Raw genomic sequence first — 16,761 nt, forward strand, 5'->3', positions numbered from 1 at the left:
TTAGCTTAGGTTATAAATTTTAATAACATAGTAACATGAGTAATAAAGAAAAACTTTAGATTTTTCACTAGTTTCAGTCTTTAAAACTTTATTAAATTTTTTACTTGACTCAAGTAAACAATCATCAAAACTACAAAATACAAATTTCATGCATAATTATTATCTGCTAACCCTCTCATTACCGTCAACCCGACGGCCGAGTTCATATTATAAGGCCTGGCAATTAGCGTTACATTAAGCTTATAAAATCAGACATAATCCAATAAAAACATTAATAATTATTCTACGTCAAAAAATATCTAGAATTCACGTAAACGCCTAAAAAATAAGTTTTCTTAAAAAGCTCAAAAAAATTGCCACTACAGTATTATTCAGAATTAGAAAGAGAAAACTAATATTTGCGTATTTTAATGAGATATCAAGATAATGCTTTGAATTAATTACATTTTTATTTCATTTGTTCTACGCTTTGTCATTTACTTATTTTTTTATACATATAAATATGCATAACTCAAAATAACTCAATATAAATTTAAACTCAATTTTACTCTCTCTAATTCTCAATAAAACTTTAGCTGTTGAGAGTGTTGGGTTTGCTTTTGGAAGGGGTAGAAGAGAAGTTACAGGTGAAAGTCATGTCGTCTGGGAATAAGTCAGACATTGACATAACCTCACCTTTGTTTGAAGGTTGGTTCAGAAACCCGCTGAAGTTTCCAGTCATTACATTCTCTTTTTCTAACTTAGCCTCAGTGAAGCGAAATCCTTTAGATTTCTCTGTATAAAACTGAGTATTGTCTGAGGACGTCTCATCTTTGAACCCGCTGTCCACTCTCGCCCAGTGTACATTAGAGATCTCTTTCAAAGCCGACGTATTAGTATTAGTAATAGTTAACTCTGAGGGTTTTATGGCACTTTCGTAGTAACTAGAAGCGTTCGTATAGAACGTGTTCTCGTTAATTCCACTATCGAGTTTCTTAAAGCTAGAGGACGCCTCAGTCGCGTTTTTAGTGACGTCTGTGGCAGTGTAATCGTACTTAGTAATATTTTCAGTCAAAAATTTGAGATCAATGTTGTTGAAGTCTATCTTCTTGTCCTCCATGCTGAGGGCGTTATCTGAGGTATCTAAGCTGTTATCTAGGGACATATCCATTGGAGTCATGCTCAATGGCGCCCGAATTTTGCTAATTTCATGTCGCCCGCTGTTTTCCGTTTTTCCTTTAATTGGCGTATTGTCCATAGTTTCAACGCAATACTTCTTGGCAGGCCTTTTAGTGATGCTGTGTTCTTGAGATTCTTTCTCTAAATGGCTGACGCTGGCGTCTCCGACTAATGACCACGAATCGTGTCCGCTTGGTGATGGGGTCGATTCACAATGCGCTGAAAATAATGCGAGGTGTAATAAACGCACGTAGCAAAGGATTCATTTCTTCTAAAAATACACTAAAACATGTTTTTAATCCAATTTGTAAGTTCAGCAGTGTAATCTGATATTTTTTTAGCTTAGGAATATTACTGTGACACGAAAATTTAATTTTTAACAATAGCCATCTATGCCCAGTACAGAACGAAATTTTACCTCTTAAATCTAGTATCCCATGTACCATCCCCCGAAAAGTGCATGACGATTTTATTAATGAATTCATTCATAATTTCTTCATGCAATTTCTCAGCTCTCCGTACCTAGTTATACTACATAATTTTGTTATGGCTGACCGTACAAGATACGAGTTATTTCCAAAGTTGTAAAAAAATATCGATTAAAAAGAATTTTCACTAAAACTATGACAAGTTGACACATTCGTTGCTACCCAGCCAAACAAGACGTCCGCGCCAGGCCACAACAATTTCGTCATAAAGACTGTATCGTTAATTATAGGGACAACTTTACCTAGCCGTTTTTTTTTTTGGTATTTGATATTTATTTGGTAATATGTTTATTTCAAAACTACACATGTGTTCAATTAGTGCTTTAATAAGGTACATATTTCGTCCTGGGAGCTCGACACAAAGCATATGGTTTGGACGAATTTTACCCAATCCTCTCGAGTAACAATAGCGAGTGCGGACAAATACTAGAAGAAAAATTGCGGTTTGCGAACAAGACAATATCACACCAAAAAAAATCGTATTATGTAAACAGCAATTACACATGATTCGTATAGCGGACATCTGGACATAGTCTAAGCATTTCTTTTCGTTAAAAAAAAAGTTTAGGGTCTGTGCATGGTGGCCTTTTAGAGAATATGCATGCTACTTACGACAACTATGACTTTGACATCTAATTTAACTATCATGGAGCTTTTCTATCGACCCGCTCTAGCGATGGATCAACGCCATGAATGTCCGTTAGGCTTTGGTTTTAAGTTTATTCTTCTAGCGGTCTCTGTCATTACGCTTGCATCAGAAATTGAAGGGATTCCAAAACGTACGGTGAAAAATCGTTTTTATGTAAAAATAAAAATTCACCACATTTATTCCGCAGCTGCTCAATTGAACAGTCATGAAGAGTGCATTTAGATAACATGTTTTGGCAGCATATTAACCTGTTGTTACTTTAAATCGTACCAAAGAGTTGGTGAAATAGTCCCAAATCCAGCTCGATAGGCTTGTCCGGACTGTATTTGCTATACGGTATTAAAAGCATCATAAAGTCCCTAAAATAAAAAAATGTCAAACCTTCTTAAATCAGATATAGCTTTAAAATACCCCCAGATCAAACTCTTAGAACATAGTAATACAAAATAATACACATGCCAACAGTTAGACCGTTTAATCTGTCCCTATACTTAACGATACAGTCTTTATAAAACCGTAGTACCACGATCCCGACTATCGGGTCGTCCGGCCTGGGAACGAAATCATAAAATACCCGATAGTCGGGTTTTCGGCACTGAATGTGTTAAATAAGTGTACATACCTTGCGAACGGTCATGCAGCGAGCCGTCCACACTCATGTTCATACTGAAGTCGAGCTTCTGCACCGACCGACTGCGATGCAAGCTCGACAGACTCAGACTCCGCTTGCCCGCGAACGAGAAGGAATGCTTCCTCCGCGGCGGCGAATCCTTTATAATAATAATAATATAATAATAATTTAGCCTATATACGTCCCACTGCTGGGCACAGGCCTCCTCTCAAGCACAGTTTAGCCCTTTAACCATTTGACACTCCATAGTCATTCGATTTAGAACCGCAATTCTTATAGTAGAGATGCGTTTTTGTTTTAAGTATGATGGCAAGTATGTTGCCGCTACGGACTAAAGGGTTAGACTCACTTGTTTTGAGTCACTCGCGCTACGCTACGCTGCTCGCACCGTTAGGGCTGATTTAGACGGCGCGCGAACTTGCATGCGATTTTAATTACATTGCGGGCTGTTGGTTACGTTACGTCCAATTCAACCGACCGATCAAAACCCGCAATGTAATGAAACTTGCATGCGAGTGCTCGCATATCGTCTAAATGAGCCCTTAGTCCTTTAATAGTGCAATTTCTTTGTCAAATGTTGTGTCTCACTCAAGGAATGCTTCCTCCGCGGCGGCGAATCCTTTATAACCAACATTCATATTGTTCATCGTCATCATCATATCAGTCAGAGGACGTCCACTGCTAGACCAAAGAATAAATAATAGTACTGCCGTACAGAAAGGAAACTTCCTACAAAACCGAAGTTTGACAGCAGTTCAGGGTCGAATCATGCTGTCCCTTTCTAATATATGGCACCATCCCTTTCGGCTATTTAGGGTTGAATAAAAAACCCTAAATAATTTCGGCTATTTACGGGTTTATTTTTGCGGTGGAAGGGTGGGAACATTAATTGCATGAAAAAAATACGCAAGTAAGTATAACGGGTTAGCACTGATTGACTAGCAAGTTATTTTTTACGCGGATTAGCAAAGTAATATTTTGGTTTTAATTCATATGGATTTCCGCAAAGTAACGCCTGATTCTATTCACTATTTAGGGTTGTCAAAATTCAAACCATTATCTTAACTGTGGTCGTGCACGCAATGGGACGTCAAGTTGTGTCAACCCTAATAATTGCTCAAAGCAATGCTGAGCCGAGCGGAGCTGAGTTTTTTTTTATTATTACTCATACTCATGGCCACAGACTAGCCGAGGCGTAGACGTAGCCTACGATGGGGCGAGCTCACCCAGAAGGTGCCTGTTCACTCTTGACTTCAAGGTTGTCGGGTTATAAGAACACGGAAATATAGACGCCGGCAAGGAAGAAGCCGAAGTCAGGAGTTTTGCACCCCTGGCTGGCCATAGGCCTCCCCCAAAGAGTGCCACAATGACCGGTTTGCGCCACCCGTATTCAGCGGACTCCTGCGACCTTTACCAGGTCGTCAGTCCACCTTCTGGGGTATTTATTTGTGCAAAATGCAAGAGGAATAGTTTCAGATTGTTGAGAGTTCTTGTTTAGGGTTCCTGTGCAATGTCATTGCGTCACTAGGGTTGTAAAAAAACGGTTTTTTTTCTGACTTGAAAAAAAACATGAAAAAAACCGTGAAGAAAAAACCGTTTTTTTCTGGAGTACGTTTTTTTTCAAAGGCATGAAAACTCAAAATTTTCAAGGCAGTTAATACTTTTATACGGTTGTTTTACTTGTTTTAGACTTTATGTTAACCATTAAACCAATTTAATTTAACAACTTTGATTAATAACAACATAAATGAAATCTGTAGTGGTAGTTATCGCAATTTACTGTTGGCAACACCAACGCCTCTCGTCGCCGCATCGGGGAATTCAGGAATTCCAAAAAATTGTTTGTATACTGAACGTTATGGAATTAAAATGTACGTTGTTACTATTGAGTATATTTTTGTTCATCTGAAAAAAAACCTAATTTAGAAAAAAAACCATGGTGCCAGGTTTTTTTTCATGTTTTTTTTCATAAATTTGAAAAAAAAAACATTCGGTTTTTTTTTCTATTTGCAACCCTATGCGTCACACTATCACATTAAGCAAAATGTGAGACGCAACATTGGCAGGCGTGGCTCACTCCGCGATTTCGTCGCTTTGCTACAGGTGGCTAAAAGTCCATCCGTTCGACCCCAATTTTGGGGTTTGCCATAAGCTGCGCGTGGCGCTGTCGCCACCTAGCGGCCATATCTGTGCTGATCGTGACAAACGCGTTTTGTTAGAGAGTGAGTCTTCTGTACTACTATTATTTATTCTGTGATGTGACATTGGACAAAGAAATTGGAGAGATGGAATACCACCCTAAGCATGGTAAATATTGTATAATATAAACTTCATTGATCGTATCGCATTTACAACTTATCAATTTAGAGAAGTCGGAGCGGAAAAAATAGACATATAAATGCAGAATAAAAGAAGTTAAGTGGTATTAGACCTGGTTCTATACATATAATGTTAAAAAGTAGCCTTCTCACTGAGCGAAGTGAATAAAATGTGTTAGTTACCTACTGTTTTCTCGCATAAAATCTACTTATCTGTTTTTAATGGACTGAGTGTAGCCTTAGAAAGAGTGTGTTGCGACAGTACCTCACAGCAAGAGAAATTACCCGCCTTTTTCTAACTGCATTAAAAGGAAATATTAGGCAAAGCTCTGCGTAGGTGGCACCACTAGCACATACAGTAAACAAACCTCATTGACATCATCAATGATACATCATGCGTCACTAGGTCAATCACATGGCCTACCGTGAAATACGACAATCGAAAGTTCGGTTTCTGCTTTTCTATCACTCTTGCTAATTCGATAGAGAGGCAGATAAAGAAATTTCGATTTTCACGTTTCGCGTTAGGCCACTTGTAAACAAACCGCCTTGGTGCATCAATCTCATAGTGAAAACTTCTCAAAAACGGACGGCATAGTCGACTTTGCCGTCTAAAAAATAGGTCGCGAAGCGCGTAGTTTATGGTCAGTCAAAAATTAAAAAGTTAAAAACATTGCAGTCTCGATTTTGGGACTGCAATGTTGCATACAAATTCCATTATTTGTCGAATTCCAAACTTTATAAAAGTTGAAATGGCCATATCAAATAAAGGCACAAGCCCATTAAACAGCCGAACAGATGATTAGTACCGCGACTATTTAGCTGTCTCAGATAGGTTGGCGTATTTTCGGCAGAAAAAACCACTTCTATTTTTTATAAAAAAAAATAAAAAGGGGTCATCCATTAATTACATCACACGTTTAGGCGGAGGGAGGGGGTCAAGAAAATGTGACATATTGTGACATGGGGGAGGGGGAGCCACAAACTTTGTGACGTCACTTTAACTTCATCAGTAACCGAAAATTTATTTAAATTATTTTATTCGCTGTACATTTAAATAACAAGTTTTTAAAACAATAATCGTTTTTATTCGTTTAATTTTCTTTCCTAAGCAGGTTTAGGTTATAAAATTACTAATATTTATATAGTCAAAAATATTTTGATAAAATATTAATAATACTTAGGGGTACTTACTTAATTCGATTTGGCGATTTCGTAGAAAAAATGTAACGTCACACTAGGGGGGAGGGGGTTTGCCAAATGTGACCAAGTGTGACAAGGAGGGGGGAGGGGTCAAAAAACCTAGAAATTCGTGTGACGTAATTAATGGATGACCCCAAAGGCGGCAAGGGTTTTTTTCTGTGATAATATATACGTAAGAACGTTGCTTTTGTAAAATATTTCTATGATATTTATATTTATTGCACCATTTTTGAGAAAAGCACTATATATGACTCGGCTGGAAGGCTACTTGCTGGCTTCGGATTCAATTAAACGGACTCCCAAGGTCGTCCGTTTAAAACGAATCCTCAGCCTGCAAGTAGCTACTTCCGAGCCTCGACAATAATGTACTATTTAAGGCCTAGTATTATAAGTTGCTCTATGGTTTACTAAGCAAATTAGTGCTGCACTTTGGTGGCAGAACATTGCAGTAATACTCCCTATTAGAAACATAAAGCTAGTCAATCTCTCTTGTGAAATATTGTTGCAACGCACTCGTGCTAAGGCTGCTGAAGTAGAAAATATTAATAAACTGACCTTCAACGAAGCGCTACGTTTTAAACTGATATTGGGCGTGGACTTGCAGTAACATTGGCGTTTTTTGCCGCTGTCAGGATCCGAGTCGGAGGCGATGCAGTCCAGACATGTCGCCATGGCCTCGGATTCGGGCGAGGTGAAGTTGTTTTTCTGTAAAATACAAATGCGATTAAAATAAAATTTATGATAAACGACATATGTAAAGATCATAAACGGATCGGTTCGCCCAAAAACGTAAGTACATCCAGATCTGGTGAATGCGCCAGTAACGTGCGATTCGCGATTGTAAAAATATCACCAATGCCTCGGTCCAAAACGCGCGCTGGACGCTGCCGGCGCCACAGTCGCCGGACATTGGATGTAGGTACGAATATAATATAGCCTAGTAGTAGAGTATATGTAGACAGTGTACGTATTTCGGCTGAGATGACAAGTATATTATATGTTCCGTGGCCGAGATCCGGAGGGTGCAAGCTGAATGGACGCTCGAGTGGGGCTTGCAGTGGGGCTTGCAGCGGGGCGTTAATTTGACACAAATGCAAATATATGCGGGCGTCTTCAGTGTACCAGCAACACTCTTAACTGTCCATCGGTGGACCTTATTACAAAAGGCATAATGTCCACCGATGGACAGTTAACAGTGTGGGCGATGGTACGCTGCTCAAATATCTTGGAAGCTATTTGAGCAGCGTACGGAAGGACTGTACACTAATTGCTACCGCATAATGCGCGAGCGGTTCGCATTAGCCAAATCTGCACGAAATGATTGGATCGTTATCACAATGTAGATGTTTTTGTGGGCTATTCAACTGATCAACAAGGCACATACAGGTGTAGTCATTGACGTATAATATCTAAGGACGGCCCTTATATACGGGCACTAAAAACAGTACTAGTTCAGCGGTGTTACTCACGAATTCCAGCCAATCGTGCACTCTAACGCAACTAGTTACGAGCAACAGCGCGCGTAATGCGAACTCATCATCCAATCGCGTTGTAGCGGTGTCACACCGCTGTACTGGCCCCTATCATGCCTCATTATTATTGCCCGTAAAGCCAGTCCTTAGATATCTAAGTCAATGGGTGTAGTATACTTAATATTTACCTCTTCATCGCTAGAAGTGACTTTAGTGACCGGTGAAATAGAAGCCGACGCAAACGAGGATGTTGACGACTGTTGGTCGAGCCTCTTCGGTGGGGTGTTGAACTGTATAGGGCTCAAACAGTGGTCTCCAAAGTCTACCACGTCCAGGATCTTGTTGCGTAGCTTGCAGTGCGATGGACCCGTTCTTAGAGGCGTGCCGAATGTTCGCTTCATGCCTTTCTTTACGAAATCGTTGTACTGAAAAGAGAAAGAAACAACATTTTTATACTGTTTAAGAAATTAACTGTGTAGGATTCAGTCTTTTTAGGGTTCAGTACCCATAGGGTAAAAACGGGACCCTATTACTAAGACTCCACTGTCCGTCTGTCTGTCACCAGACTGTATCTCATGAACCGTAATAGACTAGCCAGTTGAAATTTTCACAGATGATGTATTTCTGTTGCCGCTATAACAATAAATACTAAAATTTTTAGTATTTATTGTTCCGAGTACGTACCGTACTTTAAGTACGGAACCCTCGGTGGGCGAGTCCAGACAGACAGACGAACGGTGGAGTCTTAGTAACAGTCCCGTTTTTACCCTTTGGGTACGGAACTTTAAAAAGTATCTAAACCCACACAATCACATGTAACTCATGGTATTACGGTAGGTAATTAAAGATGTTGATTTAAAACAGCAGTTTTATTATTTACGTAAAAGATGGTGAGTTATGGCATGCCTTGTCTAGTTGTTCTGTTATTATTGTTTTGATTTACACGTATTTTATACCCATAATATAATAAATCACATGACACACGGTAGTTTGTACCTAATAGCTTATTATGACTACATACTGTTTTAATTTTATAATTTTGCATGTATCGCTGTTATAAATACTCTCATCGCTATCAGAAGCATGTCAGCTGTCACATATCTAGTTATCTATCGTCGGCTTAAGTCGCAAACCTCGTAAGTCCATTTCATGGAAATTAGTAATTAAATAAATAAATAAATAAATAAATATTATAAGACATTCTTACACAGATTGACTAAGTCCCACAGTAAGCTCAAGAAGGCTTGTGTTGTGGGTACTCATACAACGATATATATAATATACAAATACTTAAAAACATAGAAAACACCCATGACTCGGGAACAAATATCTGTATCATCATACAAATAAATGCCCTTACTGGGATTCGAACCCAGGACCAATTGCTACCTTGGACAACAATATTTAAAGTCGTAAACCTCGTAACTCCTCCGGAGGAGTTCCGAGGTTTGCGACTCAAGCCGACGCTATGTCCCGTTATTTTTACGGAATGCATGCAATGTGACAGCTGACATACACCTCCAAACTATACGAGCCTGTCTACATAGCAAACAGACAGCTACCATCAGAGGCGTAACTAGGGGGGGGTTGGCGGGGGCACGTGCCCCGGGCGCCGTCCAAGGGGGGGGCGCCAAAATGGGCAATAAACCTCCCATAGAAAATGGACCAGCCAAAATGTAGGAAACAGCCAAAATTTTTTTTTTGTGACTATTGGGTTGGTCTCTAGAAATTGCTCAGTATACGGAAATGCAGTTATTTTGTAGCCGCCCTGCATACAGGGTGGTATACCAAACCTTGACGACCAAAAAATTTTTTTACACCCCATGTATATGTATGTTAGGTAGCTTTTCGTAGTTTTCGAGTTTAACTTTTGTTAAGAAATTCCAGGGTGAAGCTTTACTTTGCTTTTTTATTCCTTCTAATAATTGTTCGTGGTATTTGCACTGATAACAAATGGGCGGACGACGGATGCAATATACCTACGTCAAAATCCTGTCAAACGATATACGTAATGCTTCGTAATAAAACGTATATTGCATCCGTCGTCCGCTCATTACTGATTACATGAAATAGCGATGGGGAAGTGACCCCATAAAATAATAGTAGAAATAACAAAAGTAGATTTTTTTTAATGAATTACTAATTCCTACCTAAGTTCCTTTGACCGGCGACTGACAAATTATGACTATTGAGTATCACTTTTTTTACCTTTTAAAAAAACTTAGGGTCTAGCAGTTTCTAAAATAACCAAAAGTCCTTGAAATCGCTTGTAATGTTTATTTATTGAGGTAAGGGCAACATCTAAGCTTGACATGCTGAAAAGTTTGTCTTTTTTTCCCAACACACTTTGTACCATCCTGTATAACACATGCCGTGCCAACATCGCTCGTTCTGTAATACTGGAATGTCGTGAAAAACTTGTGTCAGGTATTGAGAGCATTCTATTCAGAGTTTCTGTGTGGAATCGGGACAATTTAGTCCAATGAAATCCCACCAAGGTTCAATTTTGCGCGTTTACCGCTAAGAAAACCTCATTTTTCAAGGCACAACAATTCCCATGTAGTATTGGGAGCCTCGGTGTTGACATCTTCATCAGTGACGTCCAATAATTTCGTAGCCACCTTGCTGGGTAGGCTGCGCTCGTATCCAAAAAAACTCGGTGTGCTCAATAAAGGGAGGCGATACATTACTCTGGGATAGACGATCCTATATATTGAGTACTGATCCTATATACTGCTGTCACCTTTGGGCAGGAGCACCTGGATGCTACCTTGGATCCTTCAAATCAGTCCAAAGGCGCGCTGTACCTATGAATAGTCTACGATCCCAAACTCACAAGCGATATTGAACCATTAAGTCTAAGGAGATCTCCAAAAAAGAACTGTATAAGTTTTAAAATGTTCGGCAACGCGCATGTAACACCCCTAGTGCCTGAAGTGTATAGACGTCGTAAGCTTGTTAGCCACCGATGTACCTATACCTACATTACCTACTAAAAACACTTATTTGTCTAATTTAAAAATACCTAAACTTTAATAAGTAAAAAAGTAACCCTTTCGTTGGTTCATTTCGTTTGGTTTGGTTTCGTTGGTTCAGGGGTGGGGGGGGGGGGCGCAAATTTGGTGCCTGCCCCGGGCGCCATATTCTCTAGCTACGCCACTAGCTACCATAGCAAACATTACGCAACTACGGCCTTAACCCTTTCGACCGCCAAGACAGACGCGACTACAGCCAAATATCAACCTTAGTACGTTCCGACAAAGTTCATTATGACGCGCCGCACATGATATGCGTTAGCGTAGCGTTCAAGAGGTTTATAAAGAAAGCCGCTACAGTAGTTTCGATCACCCTCTACATTTCTAGAACAGACAGAGGCAGCAAGTCTATCATTTTCTCTCTCGCTCTCTCTCGAACAATAGAATAGAACCCTTTCAATTATCAAGTCAGGGCTGAACGTGACCGGATCGTGCGCCTCGAAGCTCGAAGGCGGCCTCGCGACATGATGCTCGTCATCCGTTTGCTCAGAATCGCACTAGCCAGTCGTGGTTGTCATCCGTCTGTCATTTTCTCTCACGCTCTCTCTAGAAAAAAAGCACCATCTTACTCACCAAGTCCGGGCTGTACCTGACCGGGTCGTGCGCCTCGAAGCTCGAAGGCGGCCTCGCGTCATGATGCTCGTCATCCGTTTGCTCCGAATCGCACTCGCTATGTGGCGCCAGTGCCACAAGTTTCTCCCTCTCACTCACCAAGTCAGGGCTGAACGTGACTGGATCGTGCGCCTCGAAGTTCGAAGGGGGCCTCGCGTCATGATGCTCGTCATCCGTTTGCTCCGAATCGCACTCGCTATGTGGCGCTAGTGCCACAAGTTTCTCCCTCTCACTCACCAAGTCCGGGCTGAACGTGACCGGGTCGTGCGCCTCGAAGCTCGAAGACGGCCTCGCGTCATGATGCTCGTCATCCGTTTGCTCCGAATCGCACTCGCTATGTGGCGCCAGTGCCACAAGTTTCTCCCTCTCACTCACCAAGTCAGGGCTGAAAGTGACCGGATCGTGCGCCTCGAAGCTCGACGGCGGCCGAGCGTCATGATGCTCGTCATCCGTCTGCTCCGAATCGCACTCGCTATGGTGCTCGGTGTCGCTATGCTCGAAGAACAACTTGCGACGTAGCGAGCCGTTTGCAGTGATTTCGTACTCGCCGAACATGTCTTGGCCCTGTTATGCCGAGATAAAAACTGAGGGCCTAGCGAAGACAAACGTTTATAGAAGAAACAAATCGTCGGGTGACAAGCAAAAGTCACTAACTAACACCATTGAAATTATTGGACAATAAACCGTGTTACAAGTGTAATAAAGTGCATTGTTACTTTAATTTTTTGATAGTACTTAGTGACTTTTGCTTGTCACCCGAGGAAATCAAAATTGTACTATTATGGAATTGAAATAAAGGCGCGAAATAGTCCACTGTTTTCTGATCATCATCATCATCATCATCTCAGCCTATATACGTCCCACTGCTGGGCACAGGCCTCCTCTCGAGCGCGAGAGGGCTTGGGCTATAGTCCCCACGCTAGCCCAATGCGGATTGGGGACTTCACATACACCTTTGAATTTCTTCGCAGATGTATGCAGGTTTCCTCACGATGTTTTCCTTCATCGAAAAGCGACTGGTAAATATAAAATGATATTTCGTACATAAGTTCCGAAAAACTCATTCGTACGAGCCGGGGTTTGAACCTGCGACCTCCGGATTGCAAGCCGCACGCTCTTACCGCTAGGCCACCAGCGCTCTTTTCTGATACTAAACTTAAACTTGGTAAAAAATAATAGGTATTATCTACTTACAAAATATTTAACAGGTTAAAGATCTTTACAAGTGACCCTTGCAAAGGTTTTCATATACTTAATAAATTTAAGGGATCATAGTAAAGTTCAAAACCTTAGTGATGTACAGATGTATAGTTCGTTTTTTTAGCATTAGAAAGAACTCCACAGAAGCAAGCATACAGTTTTTATCAGGCTCTTTAATTGTTAATAATTATTGAATTATCTAATGTAGCATGGTCAGTACATATAATTTACTTCAAATTATTACCGCTAAAAGTGCCGGATTTGGAACCACAAGCTTACTTCTGCGAAGTTCTTTCTAATGCTAAAAAAACGAACTATAGTGCATAATTATTTTCGTATTTTCACGGAAACATACGATCGTGTTATGCTTTTTCAGTCAGTCTCGGTACAAAAAGTACTAAGGTTGACTGAAATAGCATGACAAATACGAACGTTTCCGAGAAAATACGATGGAAAACTATTATGCACTACATCTGTATGTATTACCTGATCAAATGTGAAGTATGGAGCTAACATTTTCTCTAACTCTGGAGGTAGTTCCGGAGGTAAACTGAGGGTGGTCTGAGCTGAAACTGGTAAAGCAAGTGCTAGCTTTTTCATTGCAGTAAACATAATTAATCATTGCATGCTGTAAACAGGCCTTCCTTCTGTTCCTTCCATGAATGAACGGGCGCCTTAAACTGCATACATACCCCCTTAGTTATAAAACTTTACGGACCTGATTTAGTTAAATTATGCTTTCTCCCTTTCTTACAAATACATAGGTCAGAATGACAGATAAAGAAAAACGATTATTAACTAATTGAGGTTTGTAGCGCGTTTATGAATAAGGGGGATAGAATATATCCTCTTGGATTTATGCAGGTTTCCAGGAAACCGTTTCCTCAAAATATTAGCTTACTAGTGACCCGCCCCGGTTTCGCACGGGTAACACAAATCCTTAACAAATTATATACCTACTATCTTATATACTCTTTAGCTTTACCTTCCTCAGTAATCACTCTATTGATAGGTGAAAACGGCATTAAAATCCGTTCAGTAGTTTAGAGTTCGTGAAGAAACATACACACAAACAGACAGACGCGGCGGGGGACTTTGTTTAGCAAAGTGTAGTAAACTAATTATTATATCTACATATTCAAAGTCAAAGTCAAAAATACTTTATTCATGTAGGCCTAGTAACAAGCACTTATGAACGTTTTACATAATAATATATTATCTTAAGCTAATTATCAGAGCAATTTATTGAAATTAATATTATTCCATAGGTTCGAATGCATACTAAGAAAACCCCAAGGATTACTAAAATAATGTAAGAGACAGACTAGTTAGAGTGTAGCCATCCAGGTCTGTTGGATTACCTAATTAAAAAAAACCGGACAAGTGCGAGTCGGACGCGCCCACCGAGGGTTCTGTACATTTATAATATATAAATATTATAAACACAGAAATAAATAAACCCTCGGTGGGCGCGTGCCGATTTTTGCGGGGGAGGGGCACGTCAAATGTATGCATGACTTTTTGTTGTACATGATTTTGTACTGTAACGTATAAATAGCCATGTCATAGTCAGTCCATACAAAAGTTTGCACAATTGTGCAAGGTTTTCTGCAGAGCGGTAAGCTCTTAAAGGCGACTCCGGTTATTAAATGCTTTAAGTTGTGGGCCTACCTACTGATATTCATAATAGGTAGGTAGGTATATCATCGCCTAGTAAGTACCCATAGTACAAGCTTTGCTTAGTTTGGGGCTAGGTTGATATGTGCAAGATTGTCCCCAAATATTTATTTATTTATTTTATTTTAAAGGGGAGTAATGACCTACTTACCTAGTGGGAAGTGACCCTGCCTATGGCGCCGATAGAAGCCGGTCCCTGGTTCGAATCCCAGTAGGGCCATTTATTGTATGATGACAGAGATATTTGTTCCTGAGTCATGGTTGTTTTCTATGTATTTAAGTACATATTTATATAATTACAAATATCATTGTCGGAGTACCCACAACTCAAGCCTTCTTGAGCTTACCGTGGGGCTTAGTTAATCTCTGTAAAAATGTCCTATAATATTTATTTATTTACTTACCATCTTTCATAACCACAGTGCTGTCTTTGAAACTTTCAATCAGCTTCTCACCTTCAGCAGGAGCCATAAGCAATGGTTTCTTCTTTGAGGTCTCCATTGGACTTGGCATTACCATTTCTTGCGAAAAGAATCTGAAAACGGAATAAAATATTTAACCACTACACCTTTTCTCTTATTTTAACTTCCTTCATTAGTCTGCCTTGCCACTGAAGAGGCATTTCCATATCCATTCTTCACTCTGCTAGATTACACAAAGCTATTAGTTAATACTGTTCGAAAAAGACAGGTAGTCTACCTTGCGAGCTAGACACTCCTGTGCTAAGCCCACAGTGTAGATGTACTATGTAACTATGTAATTTAAATAAGTCTAATTTAGTACCCCACTGCTGGGCAAAGACCTCCCCTTGTTTACTCCACATGACCCTGTAGTTTGTATTTTCCCACCAATATATAGGGTTGAATGTGTCCAAGACATCCCGTCATGAATACCACAGTCAACAAATTAAATTAAATAAAAAAATCTACTTTTTTAATTTTTATTCACACATAATTGACAACTCCTTGGTCTATAAATATCTTAAGAGGAATTTTAACACCATGAAATACAGTACTCACATTTCTGTAGCCTCCTCAGCTATTTGATCTAAGTTGGGGTCTGGTGAAGGCTCGAACTGGCTGCTGCATGCCACTATGTCCGTCGGCTGTAACGTACATGCCTGGTCTATGTCCCAACGGAACGACCCCCGCCGTTCCTTCTTGTAAATTTTACACATTGAAGGACTGTAAAAAATATTTCGAACCTTTGCTGAATATTTACCATAAGGATGTCTGACCTACTGCTAGCGAACATGCAGCATATAAAATAAGCAAAAGTTGCACGTTTAAACGTTAGCTAGAAAGGATGAGTCGTGGAATGTATGGGGTGGATTGTATCTTCTCTTTCCGAACAGACTCGCAGTTTACATCGAAGTTTTTTTTTTATAACATTACTGGATCACCCACCTGCATATTGGCTTGTGTAATTTATCGATCAGCACTCTATCAAAGGGATTTCGCACTTTTTTATAGGTCGGCGGAGTAGATACAGAATTATTTGGTGGGCTAACATTTTTGTCGTTCATTTCGAAATTAACGTTACTTTTGGTTTTGGCATGAGCATGAGCACAATGACCCCAACGACATGTCAACCAAAATGCAGGACCACAGATTGTAGATGGTGTTGTACTTTTAAAAAGCTCAATACCGTCCGTTACGTAGGCCGACGAAAGCGCCATCTATGAAAAACGTATTTGATGATGTTCGAATATGTTTGTTTGTAAGATTTAACACCCAACATGATGCTTGTCTTTTGACGTTTCTATTATGCTGCTAAGGGGGGTATTCCACCTGTCCAATTCGTATTTTGTCTGACTTTTTACTTAATGAAGAAATTGAGACGCAATGACATTGGACCAAGATATTGGACTGATGGAATACCACCCTAAGGCATTTGTGCATGTTAACAATCAGCACTTGTTAAGTAACTGTAAAACTCACTTATTTCAGGCACATTGCCACTTCGAAAGATTTCAATGCATGTCACTCCATTTTTCCCAAAACATGTACCAAAGGTGGCGAACATGTATATACAGGGTGTCCCATAAGTGACACGTCACAGTGACACTGGAGATAGACCAGGCCAAGAGGACCCAAACCAACTTAACATGACCCCAGTAAAAATGGCACGGTTTTCGAGTTATTGCCAAATGAAGGTTATTCGTGAATTTTGACCGTTTTTAACATTGTTAGTGCCAGTGTGCACTCGGAAAGGTCTAGAAGTTAGTTTTTTTCATGTGTACGGCATCATGGATAGTTAATTAAGATAACAGAATAGGTATTTTATCGATAAACAATGTAAAATACAATAAAGTACTG

General features: G+C 40.0%; 1 protein-coding gene across 1 annotated transcript; it reads right to left on the minus strand.

Moving 5' to 3' along the window:
• Nucleotides 1-60: 60 nt before the first annotated feature.
• Nucleotides 61-16,049, minus strand: LOC134665992 (uncharacterized). The gene is made up of 9 exons (XM_063523057.1): nt 15,850-16,049; nt 15,463-15,627; nt 14,848-14,978; nt 13,253-13,338; nt 11,942-12,130; nt 8,108-8,344; nt 7,003-7,152; nt 2,918-3,065; nt 61-1,377 (listed from the first exon to the last, which is right to left on the minus strand). Exons 1-9 carry the CDS (start codon nt 15,966-15,968, stop codon nt 572-574), a joined length of 2,031 nt encoding a protein of 676 aa, XP_063379127.1. The 5' UTR covers nt 15,969-16,049; the 3' UTR covers nt 61-571.
• Between the last annotated feature and the right edge of the window lie 712 nt (nt 16,050-16,761).

Source organism: Cydia fagiglandana, chromosome 7 (genome assembly GCF_963556715.1).
Source record: "Cydia fagiglandana chromosome 7, ilCydFagi1.1, whole genome shotgun sequence".
NCBI lineage: Eukaryota > Metazoa > Arthropoda > Insecta > Lepidoptera > Tortricidae > Cydia > Cydia fagiglandana.

Excerpts from the sequence above, each read along its gene's own strand:
- LOC134665992 (XM_063523057.1), bottom strand. The coding sequence starts at position 15,968 with ATGAACGACAAAAATGTTAGCCCACCAAATAATTCTGTATCTACTCCG. Across the intron at positions 15,628-15,849 it reads TTACACAAGCCAATATGCAG|TCCTTCAATGTGTAAAATTT; the intron begins GTGGGTGATCCA and ends TATTTTTTACAG. Across the intron at positions 1,378-2,917 it reads GCTGCATGACCGTTCGCAAG|CGCATTGTGAATCGACCCCA; the intron begins GTATGTACACTT and ends CATTATTTTCAG.